The following is a 25,810-nucleotide window of genomic DNA, read 5'->3' as shown; positions in this document are numbered from 1 at the left end:
ATTGCACGCCTAATGACAATCTGACAAAAACGTCATGATAAAAACATGACTTTCAAATAAACAACTTACATCAAATAAAGCAATTTTCAATAATCCATTAGAATATGATAGTAAACAGTAAAATTAAATATCAGCAAATAATAATTAAACAGTTTTCACTTAACAATTACAATAGAGAATTACTAAACTATGATCAATAAAAATAACAACAATGCATAAAACACCACAATACATACAAAACCATGTAGGATCAAATTGAGAATCAAGGACACACAACTTATAAAATTATCTTTTAAAATATCCCTGAACTCATGGAGGATAAGTTGATCAGAGGCTACTAGTTCTGCCTCCCTTGTTGCTCTCTGTGTAACAGAATAACCAGACAAGACAGTAGCAGATTGAGTTTTGGGTTCAAATAGGCCACAACTTTATTGGTTACAGATGGGAAGGGTTTGGCATAGGCATTGGGTGAAGCCATTTAATTACCTCCAGCCCATCTGCTGGAGGTGTAGCTAAGGGTAAAGCACACCGTATCGGGGCTATGACCTATATAAAATAGGGGTATCCCGCCCCAAGGGGTTTCCACTGGAGTTCTATGGCCCTAGCCTCTGTCTGGCTTTGGACAGAAGCAACTCCTCATGGAGTCCTTTAACCAGGGAGGGTCAGGCAGAGGCTACAACCTCCTTTCCAACCAAGACTAAGGCTTACCCAGTACTTAACCACCAACTGAGCCAACCAAGGTTTTCAGCTGCCCAACCTCTCATGCTCCCAACCAACCCCTTATGCCCTCAAAAATCGAGGAGGAGTGATGGGCCAGTCTCAATTTATTCCCCTGGGGATGGACCCAAGTGATGACTGCCTTTGCAGGTGCCCAGAGTTCTCAGTTGCTGGTGCTGCTTTTTGGGTGCGGGTACTGAAGTAGTAGATTTGCAGCTGTGATATATATATAATTTTTAGGATACAGCGGTATAGAAATTTTTTTTTAAAGAACAAATGAGCAATGAATACAAAACTGATCCAGGTTAAGCGTGGCAACTGGGCACAAAACCGAACTCCGGTTGTCCCTGTTCTTCACAACAAACTCAGCAAATGTCCTGGTTTTCTGCTCAGATTCAGATAGCGGGATCACTCACGGCCACCTGGGCTACGTCTTGTCGAAAACATACGCACCAACAGACGATGGCCATGGATGCTTGGCGGGCAACATCCCTGCCCTCGAACTGATGGCCCTTTATGTAGCTGCTGCCATGCACGATTACGACCACCCGGGGAGAACCAACGCCTTCTTGGTTGCCACCAGCGCTCCTCAGGTAAGGATGGCTGAGATCGACCCTGACTTGGGTCCATAGAATTGACGCTTTGACAGAATTCTCGTAAGAGTGAATCTCAAGTCAGCTCTGATCTCTACAACAAGCCACAGCTTGTCCACACACGTCAAAGCCAGTCAGTGCTGGTTCAAACAAGCTGAAACTAGTTCTATCATGCAACACACTCCGCTTTAGGATACATTTTTAAATGAAAAACCTTCTCAGATACTTTTTAATTGAATTACTTTTTTAAAAAAATGCCTCAAGTAACATATTATTGCTTGATTTCTTGTTTATTCTCATATTTTGCCACACCCATTTATCCTAAGTAGTACCCAGTAAGGCAGACATTCATGCACAATTTTTTTAATGTGATCTCATTGAGATCCCAAGATGAAATTTTGCAGGGAGCTCTTAGTAATATGAAATAATCAGTATATATTTTTTGGAATTTTTAAAACCATAATGTTTTTTAAAATCACTTTTTTAAATTTTGTAACTTAACTTTAAAATTTAAAGTAAGTCCATCATGTGCCATATTGCATTAAAGCAGGCGTCGGCAAACGTTTCCACCAGTGTGCCAGATCACCCGTGTTCACGCGCGCACCCGTGTGCATGCGCACACTCCCACTGCTCTTTGCCCGCTGGCTTTTGGAGCCATGGCGGGGGAGGGGGAGGTGTCTGCGGCTTCCAATTAGCTACAGGACCTTCCTGCAGCCAATAGGAAGCTGTGGCTGCATCCTGCAAGTCAGTCCCCACACAGAGCTAAACTGCTGCACCGGTTTAGCTCTGTGCGGGGACTGACCGAGCGGGTAGCAAGGGCCAGGGGCTGGTTTAACGACCCCCTCAGACCATATCTGGCCCGCGGGCTGTAGTTTGCCAACCCCTGCATTAAAGCCCATGAAGTTCTGAAGAGATTGGTATTTTTAGTTTTGAAATACCTCAGTTATCACTTGATATGGAATGACCCGTCACTAATCAATCAGGGGCATTTTCAAAGGGGAGGCCCATTGCCTGTGTGTGAATGTGTTTGTTCCCTCTCATAGAATCATAGAGTTGGAAGAGACCACAAGGGCCATCGAGTCCAACCCCCTGCCGAGCAGGAAACACCATCAGAGCACTCCTGACATATGGTTGTCAAGCCTCTGCTTAAAGACCTCCAAAGAAGGAGACTCCACCACACTCCTTGGCAGCAAATTCCACTGTCGAACAGCTCTTACTGTCAGGAAGTTCTTCCTAATGTTTAGGTGGAATCTTCTTTCTTGTAGTTCTCTCGCTCATGACTAAATCAAACAGTGTGTAGAGAGGCATCTTTAACATTGTTTGCATTTTACCCCACTTCTTCTCCTTTGCCTCTGACCCTTTGACCCTGAGGTGGTTGGCAGTGTACAAACCTATCCTTCAGGTTGAAAGAGGTTGCCTGTCCCTTCACAAGGTCTAGTTAAATACTAGGAGCTGGAGGGGATCTAAGCAGAGTCTCCAGAACATGGATAGGCCCTCAGTGCTATATGTGGCCTCTCAGGGACTAGTAGAAATAAAATAAATTATGCCAAACTGTCTATCCTTCTCTCCGTTTAGGCTGTTCTGTATAATGACCGTTCTGTTTTGGAAAACCATCATGCGGCGGCTGCGTGGAACCTCTTCATGTCCAGACCAGAATATAACTTCTTAGTCAACCTCGATCATGTGGAGTTCAAGCACTTTCGGTTCCTTGTCATTGAGGCAATCTTGGCCACTGATCTGAAGAAGCACTTTGACTTTGTAGCAAAGTTCAATGCCAAGGTAAACTTGATTCCATGTATGTCCTTTGCGCTCCAACCTTTGTATATCCAAGTTGGCTGGGGGAAAGGTTTTATCATCCTAATGTTTTGCAAGGATGGTGCCCCAGGAACAATATCATGTGGTTCTGGGACTTGAATCAACAAAAGGTGATTTCCCTTATTCAGTTAGAAATTATGCTGCTCAAATCTCATGTAAATTCCCATTTCCACTCACTGCAGCCTGAAATGAAATTGGAGGCGCCCAATTGTTTTGGCCATAAGACAAAGAAGTGTTTGACCACCCCTGACTCTTACAGATACAGCAGGCAAAACGTTTCATGAATACAGTGCACTGTCATTTAAGTCCCAGCACTTTGATGGGTAGAGAGTGAGCTTCAGGTGCCAACAGATGATATTTTCCCAGCAAACTGGCATTAATACCAAACTGTGGGTTAAAACACAGAGCCTAGGACTTGCCGATCAGAAGGTCAGCAGTTCGAATCCGCGCGACGGGGTGAGTTCCTGTTGCTCAGTCCCAGCTCCTGCCAACCTAGCAGTTCAAAAGCACATCAAAGTGCAAGTAGATAAATAGGTACCGCTCTGGCGGGAAGGTAAACAGCGTTTCCATGCGCTGCTCTGGTTCGCCAGAAGCAGCTTAGTCATGCTGGCCACATGACCTGGAAGCTGTACGCCGCTTCCCTTGGCCTATAGAGCGAGATGAGCACCGCAACCCCAGAGTCAGCCACGACTAGACCTAATGGTCAGGGGTCCCTTTACCTTTACCTTACTTGGCATTAGATGTTGGATCCGCTACAGCAACTCAGATTGGAAATCAGCAACAACAAAGAAGGCTGTGCATTTCTAGCACATAGGGAATGTCCCCAATTTCCAGCTAGTTGGGACCAAGGATGCATGTCCTGCCTTCAAAATGGCAGATTTCGAATCTGCATGGGCAGGAGTTGACAACACATCACATCTCCTTTTGTCTCAGCAACCACGCCCCCCCCCCCCCGCCCCCGGTTCACAATACTGTCGTACCTTGGAAGTCGAACGGAATCTGTTCCAGAAGTCCGCTCGACTTCCAAAACGTTCAGAAACCAAAGCACGGCTTCTGATTGGCTGCAGGAAGCTCCTACAGCCACTCGGAAGCTTCGGAAGCCGCGCCAAACATTTGGCTTCCGAAAATCGTTCGAAAACTGGAACACTCACTTCCAGGGTTTGATCATTCGGGAGCCGATTTGTTCGGGAGCCAAGGCGTTTGAGATCCAAGGTACAACTGTATAGGAGAAAGAGTTTCCTGTTCCTGTTCTTTTCCTGATCTCACAGTCCTGGCCTCTCCTAAACTGAGCCCAGCTCCTCAAACATACCCGTATGTCCCTGGATGCCAGTATTGGGCATTCACCCTCCCCTCCATTCTGAACAGAGGAGAGTCCAAAGAGCAGCAGTTCCTGATTTGGATGCCATTTCCCCATTTCCTGGGGTAGGTAGGGGGCACGCCTGCACCGTTTTGCAGTCCTGTTTCTCTTTCTGCTCTTTGGTGTTTTGCCACTCCCCCGTGGCAGCCCTTCTATGTCAGGCACCCATGGCTGGCACATTCTCAAAATTCCAGATATGCCCACTGACACAAAATGTTTGCCAACCCTTGGGTGGATTGGAGCCAGAGCCTCAGTCAAATATGCTGGTGAGGACAGATGCTGCTGGATTTGCTTAAGTTAAGCTCTCTAAGTATATGTGTGTAATGGGAATATAATTTATGTAAAGCAAATATAAATGATACGTCAGCCGCCACCCCCGACAGTGCTGTTCTGTGCAGCTGATATCGCATCCTCGTTCTCCAACTGTTTTGCATTATGCGTGGCTGCGACGGTATCGCACCGCTCACCTTAGTCCCATCTGTCTGCCAGGTCAATGATGACGTTGGCATTGATTGGACGAACGAGAACGACCGCTTGCTAGTTTGCCAGATGTGCATCAAGCTGGCGGACATCAACGGGCCCGCGAAATGCAAAGAATTGCATCTGCAGTGGACGGAGGGCATTGTCAACGAATTTTACGAACAGGTAACTAGCCTTAAGTTGTTGCTGGAAGGAGCAAGGGGACACACAAACCTCTAGGGGATGGGGTTAGGGCAGTGGCTCTCTAAGGTTGTGGCACATCACCCTGGTGTGGCAGGAGAGGGTGGCAAGCATGGTGGGAAGATTCAGGGACAATCAAATATTTGAAGATTTCAGTGCATTGTGGGTGTATAGCCAAAAACTATATGTATGCATGCCTCTCTTCAAGAGCATTGGCTATTCTTCTACAGTTCTCCACAAATTATGGCTGTGAACAGGAATATTCAACTCTGACAAATACGAAAAATCAGAAAAGAGAAAGCCTTCTTTGTGCTGATGAGGAGATGGGAGTTGGTTTGTCTCAAATTAGACCTAATATAAACGAGATTACCTGGCAAAAGCAAGCTCACACCTCTCTTTGAGTTTGTAGACATACTTAAGGTACATATGGAAGAGGCTCGCTTATAATTATATTTTGGGAATGGTTTGTGTTCTTATGACATCCTGTGATCGTATTATAAATTAGTTGTGTTTTGTGTTATAAATCAAGCCCAGCTGGGAGTTGTTTCTTTTTGTTTTCCAATGTATTTATCTATTTTTTAAAATGGTGTTGCATGAGCAACTTTTTTATTCCATAAGTGTGGCCCAGAGAAAAAAATTTGAGAACCACTGGGTTAGAGTTAGGGTTGGATTTAGCTCTGGATTACACTGCTTTTCTCTGCGGTTTGTTGGCATCAGATATAATAATAATAATAATAATAATAATAATAATAATAATAATAATAATAATAATAATAATAATAATAATTTATTATTTGTACCCCGCCCATCTGGCTGGGTTTCCCCAGCCACTCTGGGCGGCTTCCACAGAAACCAAAAAACACTAAAATATCATACATTAAAAGCTTCCCTGAATAGGGCCGCCTTAAGATGTCTTCTGAATGTCAGGTAGTTGTCCATCACCTTGACATCCGATGGGAGGGCATTCCACAGGGCGGGCGCCACCACCGAAAAGGCCCTCTGCCTGGTTCCCTGTAGCTTCGCTTCTCGCAATGAGGGAACCGCCAGAAGGCCCTCGGCGCTGGACCTCAGTGTCCGGGCAGAACGATGGGGGTGGAGACGCTCCTTCAGGTATACTGGGCCGAAGCCGTTTAGGGCTTTAAAGGTCAACACCAGCACTTTGAATTGTGCTCGGAAACGTACTGGGAGCCAATGTAGGTCTTTCAAGACCGGTGTTATGTGGTCTCGGCGGCCACCCCCAGTCACCAGTCTAGCTGCCGCATTCTGGATTAGCTGTAGTTTCCGAGTCACCTTCAAAGGTAGCCCCACGTAGAGCGCATTGCAGTAGTCCAAGCGGGAGATAACTAGAGCATGCACCACTCTGGCCAGACAGTCCGCGGGCAGGTAGGGTCTCAGCCTGCGTACCAGGTGGAGTTGGTAGACAGCTGCCCTGGATACAGAATTGACCTGCGCCTCCATGGACAGCTGTGAGTCCAAAATGACTCCCAGGCTACGCACCTGGTCCTTCAGGGGCACAGTTACCCTATTCAGGACCAGGGAGTCCTCCACACCAGCCCGCCCCCTGTCCCCCCAAAACAGTACTTCTGTCTTGTCAGGATTCAACTTCAATCCATTAGCCGCCATCCATCCTCCAACCGCCTCCAGGCACTCACACAGGACCTTCACCGCCTTCACTGGTTCTGATTTGAAAGAAAGGTAGAGCTGGGTATCATCTGCATATTGATGGACACCCAGTCCAAACCCCCTGATGATCTCTCCCAGCGGCTTCATATAGATGTTAAAAAGCATGGGGGAGAGGACGGAACCCTGAGGCACCCCACAAGTGAGGGCCCAAGGGTCTGAACACTCATCCCCCACCACCACTTTCTGAACACGGCCCAGGAGGAAGGAGCGAAACCACTGTATAACAGTGCCCCCAGCTCCCAACCCCTCTAGACGGTCCAGAAGGATGTTATGGTCGATTGTATCAAAGGCCGCTGAGAGATCCAGCAGAACCAGGAAACAACTCTCACCTTTGTCCCTAGCTCGCCGGAGATCATCAACCAGTGCGACCAAGGCAGTTTCAGTCCCATGATGAGGCCTGAACCCTGATTGGAAGGGATCCAAATGGTCCGCATCCTCCAGGCGTGCCTGGAGTTGTTCAGCAACCACACGCTCAATCACCTTGCCCAAGAATGGAAGATTTGAGACTGGGCGATAGTTGGCCATACTGTCCGGGTCTAAAGATGGTTTTTTAAGAAGCGGTTTAATGACCGCCTCTTTCAGCGGGTCTGGGAAGGCTCCCTCACGGAGGGAAGCATTCACCGCCCCGCAGAGCCCATCGCCCAGCCCTTCCCGGCTTGCTTTTATTAGCCAGGATGGGCAAGGATCCAGGAGACAGGTGGTTGGTTTCACTCGTCCAAGCAGCCTGTCCACATCCTCGGGGGTAACGGATTGAAATTGATTCCATGCAACTTGACCAGACAGAGCTCCAGCACTCTCCCGCCCCAGCCCTGCTCCCACGGTGGTGTCTACCTCCTTCCGAATATGAGTGATTTTATCTGCAAAAAACTTTGCAAAATCGTTGCAGGAGATCTTGGGGTCTTTACAAGGCCCCGGTGGTAAAGGTGGTTCCGTTAAATTGCGGACCACCTGAAAGAGTCTCCTGCTACTATTTTCTGCAGATGCAATAGAGGCGGTGAAGAAAGTCTTCTTCGCCGTCGCTATCGCCACTTGGTAGGCTCGACGTTGAGCTCTAACCTGTGTCCGGTCAGATTCGGAGTGAGTTTTCTGCCACCGACGCTCTAGCCGTCTCAGCGATTGTTTCATCGCCCTCAGCTCCGAAGAAAACCACGGGGCTGTCCGGGCTCCATGCAATCGGAGAGGGCGCTTCGGAGCCAGACAGTCGATAGCCCTGGTTAACTCCGCATTCCAGCGGGCCACCAGGGAATCAGCTGAAAGGCCATCAACATGGGATAAAGCATCCCCTACCACTCTCTGGAAACCATTTGGATCCATTAAGTGGCGGGGGCGGACCATCCGAATTGGTCCCACCTCCCTGCAGAGGGGAAGGGTCGCGGAGAAGTCCAGTTGCACCAGGAAGTGATCTGACCATGGCACTTCTTTGGTTTCACTTTTACTTAGTGTCAGATCACCCACGTCACTAGAGGTAAATACCAGGTCTAAGGCATGTCCATGACTATGAGTTGGGCCCAACTTATTCAGGGACAGCCCCATGGAGGCCATGCTTTCCACGAAGTCCCGAGTGGCCCCTTGTAAGGTCGTGTCGGCGTGGATGTTAAAATCCCCTAGGACAACCAAACTAGGTGTCTCCAGGAGAACATCCGCCACGACCTGAAGCAGCTCGGACAGGGAATCCTTGGTGCAGCGGGGAGGTCGGTACACCAGTAGGAATCCTGTACTGCCCCTATTGCCCAACTTCCAGAACATGCACTCAGAAAACTGGGTCTTCCCAGTAGGACGCCTGATGCAAACTAATGACTTCCTAAAAATCACTGCAACCCCCCCTCCCCGCCCACATGACCTGGGTTGCTGTGCGTAAGAGAAACCTGGTGGGCAAGCGGCAGCAAGGACAGGCCCATCTGCCTCATTCAACCAGGTCTCTGTCACACAAGCCAGGTCAAATCCTCCATCCACAATCAGGTCGTGGATGGCAGTGGTTTTATTCATCATTGACCTGGCATTACACAGCAACACCTTCAGGTTATGTGGGTTTCCCCTGTTGATTCCAGTATCCATCTGGTCAAGGCCAGACCCGGAGGCAGGGATAGTCTTCAAACAACGACTAAACCTGCCTCCTCGGTAATGACATGGTCTGGTCTTAGCGTAACTCCGCCTCCTGCCCATGATCACCAAGATTGGATGTCCCAGTGCTTCCCCCCCTGTGGAACTTGTCCCAGCCATCATGTTGGCTGGGGCCTCACTCCCAGGCAGCCCTGATCCCGCCCCTTAAAACAAAACACAAACTATACAGAACCAATAAAACAACAGAAAACAAAAACAGAACAATTATACTAAAATTAATCCCCAACCAAATATCCATTACACCCACCCACCCCCAACAAGAGAAAAAAAGGGGGGGAAAGAAATACAAATTTAAATTGCCACCGACTGCTTGAGGACATGATCAAGTTCTAACTGAGAGCTCCCTGTCGGGGGTTGTTGTGGTGGTGGTTGTTGTTGTTTTTAAGGAGGGAGTCAAATGCACCAGGTCTCTGTCCTCACTTTGTTGGACTCACCTGGTGAGAATCCCAGATTGGGATGGCAGTGGAGACTCAATGTGCATTTCTGTTCTAAGGGATCAAGACAGCATTATAACAGACCCTCTCCTTTTTCTAAGGGTGACGAGGAAGCCAGCTTAGGCCTCCCCATCAGCCCTTTCATGGATCGCGCCGCCCCTCAGCTTGCAAACCTCCAGGAATCCTTCATCTCTCACATTGTGGGACCGCTGTGCAATTCCTATGACTCAGCAGGGCTGATGCCAGGGAAGTGGGTCGAAGATAACGATGAGTCGGGCGATACTGATGAACAGGAGGAGGAAGATGCAGCAGACATGGACACCTATGAAAACCCCGAGTCAAGTAAGTTTGTTATTTCTGTGTGTGCTCGCTCCCGCAGACTCAACACCTTGGCTTTTAACCCTTCCCTCTTCCCCTGCCATGTGGTGTTCCTAGTTAAAAGTCCACTCATCCCCAAAGCTGATATTTGCCCTAGGGGGAAATAAGCAACTTCAGTTTAATTGGGAGAATGGTACAAAGGAAGAGGTTTTTTGGTTTGTTTTTTTTAAACCCTCTTCCGCAGTAACATACCACATGGATGGCGGTCCTACTGTGGCTCTGAAGACCCCTCTTCCCCTGCATTCGAGGCCAGATGAGCTTGTACATAAGCACCTGAGTCGAGGGAGGTCACAGCTGCTGGGGAAGTCCTTCACTTGCTGCATTGGGCAATCACATACATACATACATTTGTATGCCACCTTTCCACAGTTGAAAATCCATGTGTATATATATATAACTGCAACGTAACAAAAGTAGTCATCAACAATAAATAAAATATATAAAAAAACCACACAACCAAACTGGACAATTTCCACATAAATCGCAAGATCTAAAATGAAGATACAAAAAACCAAGAGCAAAAACAGGGAGCAGGTCCTATTATTCTTACTAAGTTTGTATACCACCCTTCACCCCAGGATCACAGCACTGTCCACAACATAAAAATACAAAACCCGAAAAGTAACCCGAAAAGGATAAGCTGTGCAAAGGAGGACATATTTTCTGGTCCCTGCCTACCCCTCAGACAATTACTTGGGCAAACATTCATGGCTTATGACTCTTTAATGCAGCCCTCTCTCTTTGTTACAACATAGTGCCAGATGGCACTTTCTCCTTAGTACATGGGAAACGTTGGCCTAGAATCTCTTCCATCTTCTTCCAAGTTCAGTCGGGCATGCCACCAACAAAAGCTCTCAGTGGAACTCAAAAGGTCTACTAATTCCTCTTACTGTATGGCTCATGGGTACAAAAAGAACAAAATTCTTAGTTTTCAGATACCTGGAATTATCAAGATGGGCTAGCAGAAAGAGTGGGTTTTTTTTAGAAGGGAAATAGCTGAGCTATTGCATGAGAGCATGATGCCCCAAACAGTGTTAGAAACTGAGGTACGAAAGCTAGGAGCTACATGGCACCTTAAACCTAGGTTATGGGCGCAGCAACGGAATGTCTAGGCTTGCTTTCTTACAACAAGAATACATGAATGAACTGCAACTAAAATATTATGTTCATTTCTCACATGGTCTAGTCCTTCCCAACCCCCTAATATTCTTAAGAGGGTCTCTTCTCCAGTCTTCAGAGAGTAGCTGGAAGTGGGGAGGCAGAAAAAGGTCCTCCTTTACTTCCACTCTGCAGTTTTAATCTGAAATCTTAGGTGCAGTACTGCGCCCAGAGCTCAGAAACTGCTTGCGCTAATGAAATTCCCTGTCGCAAAATGCGCCTGGGGGTTGGGCTGGGCAGAGGTTAGTGGAGACCACCTCCCCATCCTGACCCTTCCAGGGAGGAGGAAGAAGAAGACAGTATAGATTTACAACAGGGGTTTGCGGGAGGTCACAGCTCAGAGGCAGATGAGGGAGAAAGTTGGAAAATCATGGGAGAGGAGCAGGGTGACATAGTTTCATTAGAAAGCATTCCAGACCCTCCATCTCCCAGAATCCAGCAAGCCTTAAAAGTAGGAGATCAAAGAGCTCAAAGACAGAGGGCTCTTAGCAGCACCCATAGAAGAGGTGATGATGATGATGATGATGACGACGACGAATGAGGAAGTGGGAGAGACAGGGTGGAGATTCACTCGGGACGACACCATTATCCAAGAGGCTGTGTTCTATAGCCTCTCTCTGTAATGTCTGAAATAAAAAAGGACTGTAAGAAACTTTCCCTTGTCTTTATAGTTTCCTGGGCAACCAGCTGGGAGCTGCTGACAGCACTCTGACACTAGAGCAATGGAAGTTTCAAACACTGCCCCCCAAACACACAAGATTGTGGCAACTAGAAACACACATTTGGGGGGGGGTGTGCTCTCTCACAGGTCACATGACTTGCACAGGAGACCACCCAGAAGATGCGCATCCTGGTTTTGAGCTGAGACATCAACATTTCCAAAAGTAGGGGGTCCATGGCTTAGCTTTTGAAAAACGGGATCCACAGTTCTTAGCTGGGTACCACTGCTCTAAGCCCCAGACACCTCAATGTGTCTTCATGGGAGAGTTCCTCCATTCCCTTGAAAGGCCCATCTTGATGGCCCTTCTCTGAACCTTTTCAAACTCTCTACAATATCCTTTTTGAGGTGAGGCCGCCATAACTGTACACAGTACTCCAAACGCAGCCACACCTGCATAGCAGCACGGTGCAGACTGGCTGTTTCATTTTCAATTCCTCTCCTAACGACCCCTAGCATGGAGCGTGCCTTTTCCACACTGGGTCAGCACCTTCCTCGAGCTACTTCTGTTTTGACCCCAAGATCTCACTTCGGGTCTGTTGCCTCCTGTTCAGACCCCAAGACCCCTCTCTAAGTTCTTGCATTCCCAGTGCAACCCCCTGACCTAAAAGCAAATGAGTGCAGTTGCAGCAGTTAGTCTGATTAGGTTTGCAGTGGTTCCGAGCAGAATCTCAGGTGGTGATAAATGCTCTAATGACCTCTGCGGAGCGCTGCAAGACTCGGGAGGGTGGCGAGGGGGAGTGTTGTCTCCCGGGAAACCAGGGATAGAATGTTCTAACACGGAGCGCTGTGCGGAATAGAGTTTTCTCCTGATTAAACCTTCAGGTTTCCTACAGGGGAGTGAAAGCTTTCTAATGAAGGATTGAACTGGATTTGGGCTGTGCCACAGTGAAAAGCTCTTTGTTTGCCGTTGAAAAGCTTGAAGGACTCAACGGTTTGGCTCCTGACACACACTTAAGGCCACCTGGAAACGCTAATCTATGCACACATTTCTTTGCGACAAAACATTCCTCTACGTCATTTTTTTTTTTTTTTCCATCCCCACCGGCTCTTCATTAAAACCTTCAAGAGGTTCATATCGCTGAAGTTTGTAGCTGCTGCTGCTAAGGATAGGTGATGGGGGAGTTTGCAAAGGAGCAACTTTTAAGTGTTTGTTTTGCTAAGATTCTTAGCTTGAGAACTCTTGCCACTTCAGCTCAGTGGTTCTGGAGCCCAGAGTGGGTACGTTTGCCTCTGTGGCGTGAGAAGGTTTCAGCACACAGTTGTCTCGGGAAACCTCCACAAAAGCATGTGGGATTATTATTCGTACAGCGCATGGTTCATTTGCTCAAGTGGTACAGATCAGTCAACTGAACTTTTTAGTTGATAAATCAGCGGTGGCTGGTTTTAATTGGTCAGAGGTTAGGGAAAATTGTAATACGAAAACGAAAATATTGGTCAGAGGTTAGGGAAAATTGTAATACGAAAACGAAAATATTAAAAGTCTTAATATGTTTTCTTATAGCATTTATTTATTCATTTCATAAAAGTTATATGCCGCTTGACTATAATAAAACCTTAGAGTGGTTTGTAAAAAGAATGGAACAGTAAAATAAGTTAATAAACAAAACCAGTGTAAAACAGCTATTTAAAACATTCAAAAACAGATACAAAAAAACCAATAAGATGAAAACCAGATTAAAACATGTGTCAGCATTCTATGTGTCTATAGGCTTGCCTAAACAAAACAGTTTTCATCAGGTGCCAGACAGAAACAGTGAATTGTCAATAGGCAGGGAGTTCCACAGTGTGGGGAAATGAGCAGTAGTGTTTGATAATTAAATCTTAATCTATGTCTAAGTGCCTTCAATACAGCCTCAGCTAGCCTAGGCCCCTGCAGATGTTTTGGACTGTATCTCCCATCATGGGAATTGTAGTCCCAACTTAGCTTGGAGAAGGCTACTTTAGTACCTATGGTGGGGTACTATGATGTGCACATTTTTGTAAATTTGTTCAGGTCACAGCCACACCATGTGCTTAAAGTACTGTCTTGCCACTGGAATAATCATGGACAACCCTGAGAACTGTAGTTTGTTAACGGTGCTGGGAATTGTAGCATGGTGGGTCAGCACCTTTTGCAAACTGCAGTTCCCAGGATTCTCCATGTGGCACAATAGGGCTTTAAATGTATGCTGCAAGTGTGACCTCAATTGTAAATAAAAGGGGGGGACACAGAGAATGAGGAAGTGAAGCCACACCAATAGCTTCCCAGCAGGTGGATCACTGTTGCTTACTGGGAGGGTTGGGGCTGTGGACAGGTTGATTTTTAAAGTAATGTAACCATGCTTTAAATTTATGGTGCAGATAAGGTCTGTGTATGGGACGCAGGTGGTGCTGTGGTTTAAACCACACTGCCGCTTGGACTTGCCAATCGGAAGGTCAGCAGTTCGAGGCCCCGCAACGGGATGAGCTCCTGTTGTTTGATCCCAGCTTCTGCCAACCTAGCAGTTCGAAAGCACACAGTGCAAGTAGATAAATAGGTACCGCTCCGGCGGGAAGGTAAACGGCATTTCCGTGCACTGCTCTGGTTTCGCCAGAAGCGGCTTAGTCATGCTGGCCACATGACCCAGAAAAACTGTCTGCGGAAGCGGACAAACACTGGCTCCCTCGGCCTGTAAAGCGAGATGAGCGCTGCAACCCCAGAGTCGTTCACAGCTGGACTTAACTGTCAGGGGTCCCTTTACCTTTAAGGTCTGTGTATACCCAGAATGAAGCCCTAATGTGCTTCCAGAGAGGTGTCCATTGTGGGAGGGGTGCTCTTGATTTATTCAGATTTTTTTGCAGGGTCCACACAATGGCATATAGCTAAGCTATATTCTCTACCCCTACCCTAAATTTAATCTGCAGAAAATCCTGTAATGAAACAACCTGGTGACAGTGACCCATTTGAGATAGCTTAATCCATTTGCAATATTAAATCCCCATCTGTGAGCATAGGAACATAGGCTTTCTACTTTAGGTCTATCTAACTTACCATTGTCAGCACCAGACCAAAGTAGAGGAGTGATGGACCTTGTCATTCAGCAACATTAGGAAGACCATACCTGGTCTCTGCAACCTTGACTTTCAGCTGGTGGGTCAGAGGAGCAGCTCCGCCAACGTGCAAATAAATGTCAACACTAGAGGCTCCCTGCACCCCGGCCCATGTTGCTCACCGACACTGCAGCAACAACGATGGCAGCCATGAAGTCCTGCCTGGATTGGCCTCCTGGCTGGCTGGCTGCTTGCTCAGTCCACTGAACTATCTGCCCATTGGCTCACTCAGCTGGGCCGCCTGCTTGCTTAAACTCTGGGCTTCCCTCCCTCTGCTGTGCGTGTGAGTGAGTGGGCAGGCAGGTGGTGGTAACGTGGTAAGGCCCTTCTGCCCACTTGCTTGCTTTGTGTGTCTGTTCACTTGCGCCACCAGCCTGCCTGCTTCATTCGCCCATTCTGCCCATTGTTGTCGCACTGCAGTTCATGTGGCCCCCTGCTGCCAGCCACGTGAACTGTAGCGTGATGCACGTTCAAACCTTGCATAAATATTATATAGTAAGAAATTAAGAAATGCTTGTTTGGGTTAAAGGTGGGTCCCGAGTCTTAAAAAGTTGAAAACTACTGATTTACACTGATTGGCAGCAACTCCCCAGGGTTTCAGACAACGAATTTTTCCCAGCCCCGAATGGAGGTGTTTGGGATTGAGCCTGGAGCACCCTGCGTGCAAACAGATCCCATCTACCACTGAACCTTCCCTTTCTATTCATACTCTGCGCACGGTTGCAGCTTAAGGCATCATTTTCCCCTGTGATGTTTTGCAGGGAAGAAGAGGAGGAAAATCTACTGCCAAATCACTCAGCACCTACTTGAGAACCATCAGATGTGGAAGAAAGTCGTTGCGGAGGAGGAACGGAAAGCCGGGGCAGAAAAGCAACCCTCCGAAGAGATTGAGGCTATAAAAGAGGAGGAGGAAGAAAAAGGGAAGCCCAGAGGGGAAGAGGAAAGCAAAGCGACCGAGACAAACCAATGACAAGGATAGGATGTTGAGCAGTATTTTGAGACAAGGATGACTTGCGCACCTGTTCCTTTTTACAAGCCAGCACAACACTTAGACACAACACTGTAGAAATACGGGATAATGCACCTACAGCTGTTTAAGTTGTTTCTCTTTACCTTTAAACTCCTCCCCTCAAAGAAGCTTTCACACTGCAACACCAACTTTTACAGACTTTCGTATGGGATGGGAATATTAGCTTGGGTTTATCAGCTTCATTTTGTTTTGTTTTGTTTTCGTTTTTTTAATGATGGCATATTATGGTAACTGTGATAATGAAAGAGAAAAGAAGGAGGAGAAATTTCTGCTCGCAGTGAAGGGAGTGGCGGTTGCCTTTGTTCTTCTGTCTCCATGATATGGCGTCAGTGATCTTATCCATGAAATATTGGTTCTGTTGTGCCAGTATAGATATACATGTGGGGTGGTACGCATAGCATCCCTGAACAAATGGATGTGATGTTGCATTTGAGGCTGGCTGTGACACTAGAGTATGTTATCTCAGCACATAAGGTTCCGACCCCAGAATGTCAAGAAAATGGCTCCTGCATGGGGTGTAAATTTTGTCTGCAAATGTGACCTCCTTATCTTTCTCAGCCTCGGGGAGCCTGTGTTAGAAGCACTCTGTCTTTCTTCTTCTTCCGCACAACTCAGAATAATTCAGGCAGGCATAACCCAGGGGCAGCTTTGGGCTCTGCAAAGCAAGGGCAGCCAATGGCTGGAGCAATCTTTTCTGCAGCTGGCTGGTAGCTCGTTTCCTAAAAGGGGCATCCATTGGCAAGTTAACACTAGCTGTATTCACACCTGCAGACTGTACAAGTTTACACTGGATCACACGTGCGCTTTGTACAAGTTGCAAATGACCGACACCAGTCGTCTGCAGAAGGGAAGGCACATCCAACCACTGGCGCTCATCCGTCATGTCCAAAGGTATTCCCAGTCTCTTGAGTCAGAAAGCGCTGGGGAGAGAGATTTGCATGGCCCTCTTCAATGCCTCCTTTGATAATAATCATATGATTCCAGATGTCTTGTGTGCTTATGAAAAAAGAGGCATATTGGCTGATTCTCCGTTTAATGTCAAGTAACGACCGAAGATGCTTGGTCACGGCTTATTGTGATATTTTCAGTTCATACTGGAATTTGCAGGGAGGGTCATCAAACTTGGTCCTCGGCAACAGTGGCTTTCAGATTGTCTGTTTTTGGGGAATGCGTTCAGCATTGGATAGTTTGCTGCAAATCATGTGTATATCGCTAGTAGTGAGAAGCAAGCTATATTTTGGGGAGAGTTATTCTTCCATTATGGATATTCCCATAAAAGCAGTGGTGGGGAACCTGTGGCCTTCCAGATGTTCTTGGACTCCAGTTGCCATCAGCGCCAGCCAGAGTAACCAGTGGTCAAGGATGATGGGCATTGTAATCTTTCAACATCTGGAGGGACATAAGTCCCCTTCCTTGAAAAAGCCATGGCAGATTTCCAAAGAGCCCCAGAGTTCCCCCGAAACACAGTTTGGGAAACTACTGACGGGTTTAACTCTTGGCAGAAGCGCCTGTGAAAAGCTTCTGTGCAGAAGTTGGGGGGACTTTTGAGGATGGGGTAATCTTTCTGCTCCTCTTTCAGGACAGGAATTAACTGTGCTGTTCCTTTTCAGTGAAGGTTGTTTCCCATGTAGCCTTTGACGTCCGCTGGAAAAAATCATATGTAGAATAAGTTATAATTTAACTTTTCCTATATAGGTATGCTTGCAGGGCTACAATCATCTGGCAAATGCATGTATTTAGTTTCAAGTCCCCCTCAAAATACCTTTAAGGAGGCGTTGTGACTGGGTGGGTGGGTGCAGAACAGGTGTGGAGAAGCTTTGGCCCTCCAGATGTTTCGGACCCATACCTCCCAATGACAACGCTTGCTGGGGCTGATGGAAGTTGTTCAGAAACAGCTGGAGGACTGACAGTTCCTCACACCCGGTGTAGAAAATGATATGAACTTAGGGGCCGAATGCACATTGTCAGTGTTTATTTTTTCTGTTCTCATTCTACTCACGGCCCCTAATGTTGGTCATGTGGGGTTTTATTTTTAAAAGGAGGTTTCACTCTCAGTCTTTAAAAGCAGCAGGATGAGAGATGTGGAACCATCCAGGATCTCTGAAGTCAAAGGACCTTTGCAGTGCTTAAACTGAAGAGCACAGAGACCTACTCTTTGTGTGTGAGAGAGCAGCCACTGGAAGTGAGGTCAAAGCATGTCATTCCGCAGCAAGGAATTAATTGGCAATTAATAGCTTGCTTAGATCCTCCTTGATCCAACAGAAGGATTTATTTATTTTTACTTTGGAATTCGGTTTTGCTGTTTTGAAAAGCAAACAGAAGATCAGGTCTTCAGCAATATGTTGTTGTTTTTTTGGTCGCTTAACTGATTATTATTTTTAATCTCCTTGTCCATGATTTGCTTATCTATATGTAAATATGGAAATGCCTTTTGGGTCTTGTAGATAATAAGGGGGAAGAAGGGTGGGGCATTTTTGTAAAGATAATTTAAGAAAAAAAAGAAAAAAAGCTATTTTTAAAAAATAAAATGTAGCCATTTGCTCGTTCGACAAATAAGATCTTGCATAATTGGTAGTGAGACTTCAGCATCAATCCCCAGAGGCAGGTTTTACCAAGGATAACTGAGTTTCAGTATCAGGAGTCTAGCCATTGATCACTGCCCAACTTGAGTTCCAGTAGCACTATATGTGGAGACGGATCTGCTTGCATAACTTAAAAGTGTGCTCAGAAATTGTGCCAAAGTTAGTGTGCCAATCCTGAGACCCAGTACCTTAGGTCTTGTGCATGATGCTTCTATGGTGGTTATTTACCTGCCTTCTTTTCCCAATCTCGCTTCTCAGTGGCCTCCAGGTACCACACCTTCAGGATTACTAGCATCAGCTACCATGTGCAAGTTAAACATTTTCCAGGGAAACACATCTTCAGCATCTGGAGTCTAGTCGTTCAGTGTCCTTGACTTCTTTGTGCTAGGGAAAAAGTCAAAGGCAAAGGAGAGGGAACTTGATTAGGGGGCTGTTGTCTCTCACACTGTTTCAGGCCACATCCTCACCCAATTTATAGCATGGTTATGTTGCTTTAACTGTCACAGCTTTGCCCATGGAATCCTGGGAACTGTAGTTTGTTAAGGGTGCTGAGAGTTGTTAGGGGAAACCAGTTCCCCCTCACAGAGCTACAGTTGCTGGAGAAGAGGAATTGATTGTTGAACCACTTGGGGAATTGTAGCTCTGTGAAGGGGAATATGGACCTCCTAACAACTCCCAGCACCCACAACATACTTCAGTTCCCAGGAATGTTTGAAGGAAACCATTGCTGTTTAATAAAGTATCGTAGTATAACAGTGCTTTAAGTGAATGGATGCAGATGTGGGCTTAGTAATGCCCTGTAAGTGGCAAGAGTAGACCAAAAAATAGAGATTGAGGTGAATCACAGGAATGACCGTCTCTTTACACACACACACACACACACACACACACACACACACACATTTTTCCTCCCACGGTTGTCCTGAAATGTAAAAGATAGATGTCAAACACACGTGTTGTATAAATGCACTTGTCAAAGAAGTGGGATTAGAGCAGTCGGGTTTGGCACAAGACATCTCACTTCCTGAGGCAAATGGCAAGATGGTGCCCTCCCTCGATTCCATAGACAGAATCCAACTCAGCTAGTAGTTTGATCTTTCTTAGGCACCACCTTGTGGCCTCCTCCACCAAAACTCAGATCAGCTGGATAATTTAGCAGGTACAGCTTTGTTCTCCAATAGCTTGCCACCACTCCTCATCTCTCCCCCCCTCCCACTGCCTCACTTTACCTCATAGTAAGGCTGGCCCCAATGGTGACTTCCTACTGAGTGTGCCCTTAATGTCTGGATTTGTCGATGTGTGAAATGACCCTTATTTCAAAACTTAAGAATCCCAGGCCTGTGATTTATATGCCAGTGTGATTTCATGATCACAGGATCAGCCCTTTCTGTGATTTTTCTCAGTGCTTATCCTTGTCCCTGTTATGGCCTCTTCGCCCTTCAAGGTGCTCATCCTTGTCTTTGTTTATGGCCTCTTCGCCCCTCAGGTTGAATCTGGCTGTATTTTCATCTAGCTTGGCGCCGTTGTTGGAGAGGTTGTTTCGCTGCCTGCTTCCTGTCTTCTTGTTCCCACAATTCCTGCATTCAATGAAGCCCCTCTTCCTTTTCAGGAGTGCTTGCATTCTCATATTATCCCGACTTTTCCGGCCTCCTCTAGTTCCTTTAATACAACTCAAAATCGCCAGGAAGTCTCTGGCTTATGCACCCAAAGGTTTGTGCAAAGCACCCTCCCACCACCCTATCTGTAATTTGAGGACCAGATTTCTGGGAAACCCATGAGGCTCCTTTGGAGGGGAACTCCAAAGTCCCTTCATGCACAGAGTGTTACCTACACAGCCCTCTGGGTTGGTGGAAGAGAGTTGGGGAGGGTTACCATTCTGTACTAAAATGCAAGGGTTGCTCTGAGCTGCTGATATTTTACAAAAATAAATAAATTCTTAACCTCACCAAGCATGGGTTAAACGCAATGCTTGTGGTCAAAGGAATATTCTTCTTCACAGTTTTCTCTGAAGCACAATCAGTGACTGCAGTCCAAACTCATATCTCCAAAAAATTAACCAAAATTCCAGTTCCAGGGTGTGTGCATTTTTTGTGGGGAGAGCTGTGCGTTTTGCATAACCTTTCTGCGTATCATGCCCAAACACATTTCTCATGGTGTCCGGAACCCCTTGAATGTATTTTGGTAGACTCGCTGGGCCTTTCTTCATCAGCATGATTTCTTTTGCAATAAATGCACAGGTCAACAGTTTGCATCGCTCGCAACCCTGAAATCACAGCTCAGAGCTGTCTGTAGCTTCACAGTAATTGTTTTAATGGAGAGACATTCCTAACTCCAGGCCCCTGCCTGCTCCTAAAAACTAGCTCTGCTGGAAAGCTCCTGGGAATCCTTAGGTGAGCAAGAAAGAGAATATTTGAAAGGAGGGAGTAACTTTGGAAGCAGGGTAAAATCCAGAGATTATCTGTTGCCAGTGGTGGTCATTAGAACTAGATATGCTTTTGTTTCCAATGTGCTGTTGATTTCTGTAGCGTTGGTGTGACCGTTTCTAACTTAACTTGACAAGCCTAACCTCCTTATAAGCCTAAAGTGTTTCTGAGTGATGAGGATCAGGAATGAAGAGCATTTTTTAACCCAAACTGATGAGAAGAACGCAATAGTGATGAAGGCAAAAATAGACACTAGTTATATAATATAGGATCAGGTGCAGAGACCAACTAGTAGTAGCCATTGATAGCCCCATCCTCCCCTAAATTTATATCACAGCGGCGGAGTGGGGATTTGAACCCTGTTCTCCCAAGCCTTAGTCCCAATCCCTTAACTGCTACACCACACATAAAATGACATGGCATGGTTGCAGCTCCCACACAGCCCAGAATTTTTTGTTCCTTGGTGTGGCGGATTGCTCTTAAAGTATCCATTTCAGGATAAGGACTAATCCTTTGGAAAATATTGTTATGACACACTTACGGGATTTTTTGTTTCGGTTTTGTTTGGCTGAAAGGAATATAAGTGGCTTTATCAAACGCCAACTCAGTTTTGCCCTTCAATGACAATGCTCAGTGGGAGAGATTTCATATATGGTGTCGCTAGGAACTGGACAACAAAGAGCCATGCCGTTTTCTAGTTTCTTGAAAATTTGGGTGTCGCCCAGCTGTCAAGCACGATTCCAGCATAATTAGCCGTGGAGCTGATGGGATTTTGAACTCAGATGGTTGAACGGGCAACACGAGAAGAGATCATGTAATTTCAAGGCGGGGAATGGGTGTCAAAATCATTTCCACCTCACTCAAACTCTTTTGTCTGCTTTTGAAACTCTCGGCCAAGTTCCAAATCTGTACTGAATTATGCACTGAATTTGGGCCCGGCTTAGTTACAAATTAGGAAATAAGCCCTTCGGGGCAGTCAAAAAATTCAGCATGCTTTGTTTGTTTATGTCGCTAAAGATGCAGTGGACATTGTTAGAGGAAAATTTGGACTGAGATGGAAGGAACTGTTCCATCCAGGCAATGAAACTGTTGCTACAGGAAGTGCTAATGGTGGTTTCATACCATCATGCATGTTGATGGAAGTTATGAACAGCAGAGCCTGCTCTTTCATTTGGTAGAGTGAGCAGGCAGGTGCATTCTGGCTGTTCCTCGTAAGCCTCCCCAAACTGCTCCCCTCTGAGGAGGACAGGCCACACGGCCTGTTCTGGACCCTCTCCACGAATCTACTCTAGTGCCTCGGGTATGGTGGAGAACACTCTCCTCTGGCCAGCATCGAAGCAAGATTCGTCTGCCAGCCCAGTCAGCTTCTGAAAGTGGAATGGAGAGCAGGGCGCCATCTTGACCTTCACCTCAAACAGTAAAATGTCTTGAAAAGTAAATTGAAACAAATAGAAAAGCCCTTGCAGGTAGGTGAGCTCCATACACACCTTGGAGCTCCAGCCTTCAATCAGGTTATAATTGGATTAGAGCATCTGAATGTGAGCGATAGAAGAGTTGTGGCCTTTGTATTTCAACTCAAATCTCAAGCATTTGCATTATCTGAACCTCTGGTTAACCAGTCCCAGTGGCTCAAATGTTATTATTCCTGATACTGCCTGATCCTATTTTACTGGAGAGGCCTATTAAGAGAGGTGGTGGTGTGTGGAAGGCCAAGGTTCCAGCCTACCGACAGAAGGGATCTGCTAGGCCTCTTGTCTCTGTCTGGCAACTGGAAGACCCAGATGCTGCTACTCAGAGGGTCAGCTTTGGCCCACAGGCTCCTCAGTTGCCAATTCCTGGCCCACACCATTTTGTCCCAGGCATGCCTTTTCAGATGCGTGATCCCCGCCGATTTGCTTGCGCTCGTTCTGGTGCACAGCATCCACACCAGGTGATGCTTAACCGTTTGTTTCCCAGATGCAAGCACATAGCCTCACGACGTTTGCATAATCGCACATCCTCACGTTTGAAATAACGTTCTGCAGCTACGTCCAGCTTTGAATCCTCCACGGTTAAAAATGGTGCCCTAGGCAACCCTTTGAAAGATGATTATGTACTTGCCTGTCACAAGACTTGAAACCGATTCCTTTGTTAGTGCAAAATTCACATTGGAACAAATGGGTGTGCACTCCCTGTAAAAACATTGCATGCCCATTTGCCTCCCCAGCGAATCATTTTGCTTCCCAACACTCAAGGTGTGGAGCGCCTCCTCTGAGCGGTGTCTGTGGATGACACAGGCTATGTTTTCTAATCAAGCTGAGCTTTCGGCAGACCGTGACAGTCCTTGTTTATTACATGTTAAAGAATGCATTCTCAATGTTCCATTAAATAGGTTTGCACCCTTCTTTTTTAGAAGAGTCCTTTTGCAGAGTTTACGGGCGCTAAAATCTTGCAGGTTTTCCTCTAAAGCAATATCTTAAGCTATCCACTTCTTTTTTAAAAAAGAAGAAAACTACGAAAACATAAGGGCATGAGCCAACCAGAGTCCAGCACTTCCAGTGCTTGATATTAAAGGTAGTGTTGAGCCTCACACTCTGCCTCTCCTGCATGCCATCAAAGCCTGGTTGCTATTTCTCTCAGAAACTATTATTTCATAAGGTCTTGGAGCATGAGAATGAAGCTCAGGGGTAGCAAAGGTGCCAGATGTGTCAATTCAGCCCTCTCTGTCCAGCACCCCAAGCCATGCTCCTCTCTGGTCCTGATCCCCCCCCTTGAGAGTTCCTGCCAAGTGGGAATGTCTCCTTGACCTCAGACCGTGCCTCTTCCATACCTGCACAACGGTAAAATTTGCATTCGCTGCTCCTCCCACTCTTCTCTCTGGCTCCGCCCACTGCCGGCATGCGATTTCTCCCTTTCCCCAGAAGGGGGGTGCGGCCGTTAGGCTGAAAATTGTTTCCCAATCCCTGAAGTTGCTGAAAAAGGAGAACTGGGGGTGGGGAGTGGGGAGCTAGCGGCTTCAGAAACACAATGTTCCTCCTTGAGGCTGCAATTCTATGCAGATGAACCCAGGAGCCAGTCCTGTTGAGGTCAGTGAGTGGGACTGGGCTGCAGATTTCTCCTTGAAATTGGGACTAAGTGCCTCACTTTTGGCTGACTCGTGCCCAAAGGGAACTGCCAACCAAAGTAGGAAGGTGGGGGGCGGGGACTTGCCATCAGTATTGGTCCATTTTAAACACGGTGTTCTTTTCACTAAGTACTACATTCATTAATTTATATTTATATATTGTCAATATTGTTGTAATAACCAAGCCTCCTCTTTTCATTTTGAACACTTCAAGAACAAGGCCTTGTATTTTGTGTGTGTGAGTGTGTGTGATTTTCTTTTCTTCTTCTTTTTTAAAAGATGATGCTCTTTCACGGACCGGCGGAAATCTTTTTTTTTTACCCTTCACTGATATCCTTGCACTTAAGACATGTAGCAATACTTAGTATATTCCCTTCACAAGTATTTGTTAAGTGATTTTTAGTTAATGGCTGATAAATGTTTTGTACAAAATAGATTCTGTACAGGGATTTAAACAAAAAAAAAGAAAAAACAAAGAGAGAAATCTTTTAGATAAACATTATTTATTTTTACTGTTTTTTGTAAGTTAGACACTATAATGATGCTCCTCTTTTTTGCCAGAATTACTGGAAGTGCCTCTTGGTATAAATGTATAATAGTAAATATGTATTCAGAATTATTAGAGATAAAACTTGTCACACAAAAAAATGAACAATGTGGATGTTGCAATGTGAAGAAAAACAAATATAATTCTGTGGTATCATATTGGTTTGCTGTTCTTTCTTTCCTTTGAAGGCTGGTTGTTTGATGCTACTTTCTTTTTTTCTTTTTGCTTAAAGAATAATACTTTATTTAGAATTCAACAATAACAAGGGGAAAAACCACATCAGTCGCTACATCAATTCATTACAATTAACCAATTTTAACAATATATAAATAGTAATAGAAAAATTACACACCCCTTTTAACTTACTGAAGTTGTTATATTACAGTCTTATCCCTTTATCTCTTTCTTAACATATCAGAAAGAGAAAGACCAAGAAAGGAGGCACAAAACAGAAAAAAGAAGAGGAAGAAGAGGGGGGGATGAGGGGAAGGGAAAAAAGGAAAAACAAAACAAAAACATTTGGCTTCCAATTAGACTCAATGTGTTATTATTTCTACAATTTTCTCTGATGCTACTTGTTGGGATACTGCCAGGGAGATAAAGTCCATCATGGCCCCATCGATCTCTGGTAGGCACACAGTATCATCGATTAGTGACATGAGTTTCTAGAAGTTATCTTGCCACAATCTAGAGCTCATGCACACTCTATCAGCAGATAGTCACAGCAGAAGTTGCACTCAGGAGAGCATTATTTACAAGCTTTATTCAGCGTTGGTCAGAACAAAGAAAGACATGACTGCCTGCGACAGTGTCTCCAGCAGAGAGAGAAAAAACGAAAGCAATAGCAAACATAAACATCCTGTGAACAGGAAATATGCAGGCTGTGACACAAACATCCTGCTCCCTTTTAAGGTGGAACGGAAATATCCTAACACTACTTTCTGCAGGGGGAAAAAAATAAAGGCTACAAATGCCGCTAGGATAATGGTGACAATACAGCATTTGTATAGCACTTCGATGACACTGCCTAATTTTGATCCTTATGTCAGGGGTTAGGGGATCCTTCAGTGCAGGAATCACAGCTAAAGAATCCCTGGCAAGACTGTGCATGACTTGAACTCAGCACAAAGCAAGTTCATTCTGCACCATAGGAACATGTCACGTCCCAGATTAAGTGGAAGGCAGTTGACCAAATTCCATCTTGTATATTCATTCTTCTATGTTCTCCATTTTGTGGCTCAGCCCCTCCATCCCCTTCTTGCTCCTCGGATAAAAGGACCGCGTTCCACATCCCACCCCCACTATTATCTCAACAGCCTTTCCCTCATCTCTCTGTTCCTTCCTCTTCAAATCTCTCTCTCCCCCACCCCGCAATAATTAGGGTGTGTTGAATTTTTCAGCTTTCAAATTCCCAAAATG

At 45.9% G+C, this 25,810-nt stretch overlaps 1 protein-coding gene across 2 annotated transcripts in view; it reads left to right on the top strand.

Annotated features, from left to right (window-relative positions):
* The window catches only part of PDE3A (phosphodiesterase 3A), a 285,566-nt gene extending 261,019 nt beyond the window's left edge, over window positions 1-24,547 (top strand). For both annotated transcript variants that reach the window (XM_081209862.1, XM_081209861.1), the window contains 5 exons: window positions 1,111-1,310; window positions 2,886-3,089; window positions 4,972-5,127; window positions 9,482-9,722; window positions 15,468-24,547. In XM_081209862.1, the coding sequence (XP_081065988.1) occupies window positions 1,111-1,310; window positions 2,886-3,089; window positions 4,972-5,127; window positions 9,482-9,722; window positions 15,468-15,676 (1,010 nt within the window). In that variant the 3' untranslated portion in view covers window positions 15,677-24,547. The remainder of the gene's footprint in view (window positions 1-1,110; window positions 1,311-2,885; window positions 3,090-4,971; window positions 5,128-9,481; window positions 9,723-15,467) is intronic.
* Window positions 24,548-25,810: the final 1,263 nt, after the last annotated feature.

This window comes from Podarcis bocagei (genome assembly GCF_964188305.1).
Source record: "Podarcis bocagei genome assembly, chromosome: 10".
NCBI classification, from domain to species: domain Eukaryota; kingdom Metazoa; phylum Chordata; class Lepidosauria; order Squamata; family Lacertidae; genus Podarcis; species Podarcis bocagei.
Note: the sequence above shows the minus strand (reverse complement) of the source record. Positions and strands in the feature narration are given on the sequence as shown.